At 31.3% G+C, this 4,367-nt stretch overlaps 1 protein-coding gene across 3 annotated transcripts in view; it reads left to right on the top strand.

Moving 5' to 3' along the window:
• Nucleotides 1-1,213: 1,213 nt before the first annotated feature.
• The window catches only part of LOC106472943 (tyrosine-protein phosphatase non-receptor type 9-like), a 31,227-nt gene continuing 28,073 nt past the window's right edge, over nt 1,214-4,367 (top strand). The window contains exons 1-2 of one of the 3 annotated variants that reach the window (XM_022401475.1): nt 1,214-1,753; nt 2,297-2,397. In XM_022401475.1, coding sequence (XP_022257183.1) covers nt 2,365-2,397 — 33 coding nt within the window. In that variant the 5' untranslated portion in view covers nt 1,214-1,753; nt 2,297-2,364. Of the gene's footprint in view, nt 1,754-1,776; nt 1,858-2,296; nt 2,398-3,055; nt 3,074-4,367 lie in introns of those variants that run through there. The other 2 variants (XM_013933613.2, XM_022401476.1) reach the window with 2 other exon arrangements.

Below are 4,367 nucleotides of genomic sequence, written 5' to 3'. Positions count from 1 at the left end.
AATGAGCTCGACAATTAAAATCGATTGCCCAGCTCTATATCACTTTTCACCTAATGTAATCTACTTGCCCAATTTGCTAAATCTCTTTGTAAAATAAGAGCATACTTCTCACAACCAACTACATCAAAAACTTTCATATTTGACTAATTTGTTTATCCTTCTCTTATCAGTATAATTTATGTACATCAAAAAGGTAAGATTCTCCAAACAGAGCCTGAGGTACTAATCCACTCTCAATTACAAACCAGTTTGACTGCACTACATTTAATACGACCCTTTGCTTCCTCTCCTCTAACCAACCCTAGATTCTAGTTATATTTTTCTAACAGTGTAACTGACCTAAGTTATAGAATAAGTGGCTATTGGTAGTATTGGGGGCTGGCATTTTACATGTTTAAAAGGGGAATTTATAATTTATTGAAAAATAAAGAGCGAATTTAAGTTTTTACTTTTTTTCAATGGAGGGTGTGCAGGGATAGTCTTGAAGAACCAAACGGTCCCTTGTCTGTAAAATTCTAGCCTCATGCAGGAGTGTTTCAGTTACATTATCAAGAACAAAGAAGGTTAGTTAAAAGTCATCACCCATAAAGTAGCAGCTTCAACAATTAACTGCACCTCTAAGGGGAAAAAAGTTTTAATTTAAATAATCTATAAATCAGATTTATATAAATAGTAATAGACATATTTTAAAACATTCATACCACACACATCTGAAATACTATTCTTTAAGCTAAAAACTAAAGTTTAAATTAGCATTAGTTTTACCCTAACAAATGTAATAACTTATTATTTTGAACAATATCAATTTGGATCCAGCTACATTAAAAATAATTAATCCTAATTAACATCACAAAGATTTATTACAAAAACGATTACTACTACCCGCTTGGTACTAGTATCACTAATTACAGTACTATGTATTAAATGCAAAATTCAATCATATTCTTGGTACTAATTATGGTTTAGACATGTTACAGGATGTTACAACTGTTTTAAAATTCCTTTACTTCCTTTGGAAATTGTACTTGAACTGTAGGTACTGCTGTAACTTAGAGCTTTAGTGTTAGTGTTAACAAAGAGTTGGTACGTAATGTAGTTAAGCAAAGTTAAAATTGAAAATTAAATATACCTTAAAGTAACCTCCCTCATAAAGAGTATTAGGAGGCCCGAAGATAGCGACTTCCCATTCGAAAAGGTTATCATCATTGATAAGTTTTACCCTAAATCCTTCCACAGGTTCTTCTTGGACACTTTTAAATTCGAGGGCTAGGGCTCTCAACGCACTACTAGTGGGTTGTTGAGCCATCTTTCGGCCCGTGGACAATGATTTAAATCCCTTCTCCTTAGGCCTACGCTGCTAGCTTATTCAGCTTTATGCTACTGATCTCCAAACAACTGAGCTAAACTTCAACGCTTGTCAAATACACAACATTAATGACGTCACGAGAATTCTGACGTATGATTGTTTTTCAAAGTACAGTGAATCAATAGTATCGATACATACATTTAGACCTATAAACACTTGTTGTTGTTTTCAGATCGTTTAATTTATCATAAGAAAAAGATATAATGAAACTTTCTCATTAAATCAGCTTATTTTAAAATTTGGTTCATGTTATCCAGACTGTGTGTGTGTATGTGCGCCGTCACTAAAGCATGGAAGGAGCCTTTTACCTTGTGTTCGCCCATTCAGAGGTGTATTTTACTAAGCTATCGAAGTACAGAAAGATATATATAAGGGCCTGAATAAAAGGTTAGGATCAATACCGAGTACTTTCTAGTGAAGCCCAAACATTTACTTAGAAAATTTAGGGAGTTGATTAAGTAAAATGACTTTTGTTTCAATTTTGCTCTAAGGTGATTATTTGTTTTTTACAATAGAAAATTATCGCTGTTTAATCATTTAGATTTAGCGATTATATGTGCATTTAACTAACTCATTCAAAATTATAGAAGTAGGAATGTTTAGTATACTCTAGTTTAGACTTACGTTTATTTATAACGTAGATTAGTAAAAGTTAGAATAATAAAAATAGACAAGTAAGTAGTTAATGTACTTGTGTAGTGTTATCAGGAATGAAATATTAAAAAACTCAAAAATCCTTATTGTGTGACTTTATTATATATGTACACATTTGTATGTTGGTTGTATGGTTTTTGTTTTTAATTTAGTAGAAACATGTAGAAATCACAGATGTATTTCACTGTCAAATTAAATGTATAATTTTGTGTAGCTTGAATCTAAGAGAACATAATTGATTTAATTTATTAATATTGAAACATTTTCTTATTATAGGAACAAAAAATATCCAAGTTAAATTGTTTGGATTAATTTCCAGCAAAACTATACTGAAGTGTAAAATAATGACAGGGACATTAACAACAGCAGAAGAACAGGTAAAGTTAAACTTAACTCTTTATATATATAAAACAATTGAAATATGAGATGTAGGTGAAGCAAGGTTATGAAGTACAAAATACAACAACAACTGTAAATTACAACTGTGTGCTCTTATTTACTGTTACTCTATTCAGTAAAATGAAAGGAGCCATATATATATGTTTGTATATTTTTCCAGTATATAATAGTTTATGAATAATATGATTTTTAAGTTAGTTTAAGATTTTTTTTCTTTTTAAGATACAAAATTTAGTTACTTACTAATATCCTTTCATCTGTCATATTTGTATCATATAATTCAGTTAATGTATTTTTTTGTTTAAAAGACATATTCCGTTAGGCTAAGCATGAATAAGATCTTCCACTTAAAAGTGGAGGAATATTTTTGGAGTTGATCAGTTATTTCAGGTTAGTTAGGAATTAGACAAACTGAGGAAAGATTAGAAATCTGTGTGGTGACTTGAAAAGTTAAAGACCTGTTACGACAGCAGAAGTCATGTGACGCTAGTAACACATCATGAGCTTTTAGAAAATTCATGTCCCTTCGTGAAGCCTCGAGTGTTTACTAGATGTGCTGTATTCTTGTATATAAGACCGCCAAGAAGTGATGGCAACAATGGAATTGAATTGCAGACAGGGATAGAGACGACAATTGAGTCAAGCACGTGAATCGTTAGTTCGTTCGTTGTGAATTATAGCGTTTGTTTAAGTTATAGTGTGACTGTGAAAATTAAATGTATTGCAAAGTTCTGTTGAGAAAGAATAAACTAGTTTTATTTAAGAAAGGACTTGTATTGCTAAAGTTTCTTCGGAAAGAATTTTTATGGAAAATTAACAAACGATCAGATGCGTAACAACCTTATTACATTACAAGCCATGAAAAGCTAGATGCAATCCAGGTTTTATACAACTACCTAAAACAAGCAAGGTCATAGAAGGTCATTCAAAACTACCTCCTTCATCCACCAAAACAAACAGTTAAATTTAATTGTAGTCCATACTTTCTTACATGTAACCAGCAAGAGTTTATATCACCCCACACTACTCATCAGATAGACCATTTTATTTGTTCATGATTCACAACAACTAACAGAATGTGTTCTAGTCTTAATTCCCCAAATGTGTAGAAACCCCTTTTCTTAAGATCTTGTAAAAGTTCCTGCATCTACAACACTAGATAATAATTTGTTGTACAGATATTTCATTCTCTTACAAAATTAAAACGGCTTCAACTAGAGATGTGCCCGACTCTTTAAATTCTAAACTTATGATGTATGTTTTAATGCCTTCAGAATCCACGCAACATGAAAGTATAAGGATTATAAAAACATACAAAATATGTACTAATAGTTGATGGGTACATAAATGTTAAGAGCTACATATTGTTTTGTTCTCTTGATATGTTGAATAGCCTCGTGTTATCACTTAATATATGGACAGCAAAGGACTATTAGGTCCTTCAAAGCTGTCCTTGTTTGCCCACCCACGAGAAAACTAAGCATTTAAACCCCACCATTTATTTTTCAGGTAGCTATATATTTCCCTCTTAAACTCTTTGTAAGATGTCGTCAACCACTACTATTGATGGTAGCTCTCTCTCTCTCTCTCTCTCCATAAGTCATTCATTCTGCTAGAAAAACAAAACTAGTGTTTAGCCTGTCTTTTACAAATCTTAAACTTGTGTTCTTATTGTCTTCAGAATACAGCACAAAGTAATCTGTTTTTTTGTTCAGTAAAGAAACAATTTTATAATTTTTATGCACATAATTGTGGTTAACAGCTACATAGTGAGGGTATTATATATATATACCAGTTAATGTATGAATTTTCCTGATGGTAGACAAAGTTATTTATAAATTATGTTTATTCCTCTAGATGGCATTGGTTTAATAAGAAGTAAAGTAGAATTTGAATTTTCCAGTCCAAAATCTCAATTCTAGTTTACTTAACTAACAGTTTTCAGAAT

Source organism: Limulus polyphemus, unplaced genomic scaffold (assembly GCF_000517525.1).
Source record: "Limulus polyphemus unplaced genomic scaffold, Limulus_polyphemus-2.1.2 Scaffold5755, whole genome shotgun sequence".
Taxonomy (NCBI): domain Eukaryota; kingdom Metazoa; phylum Arthropoda; class Merostomata; order Xiphosura; family Limulidae; genus Limulus; species Limulus polyphemus.
Note: the sequence above shows the minus strand (reverse complement) of the source record. Positions and strands in the feature narration are given on the sequence as shown.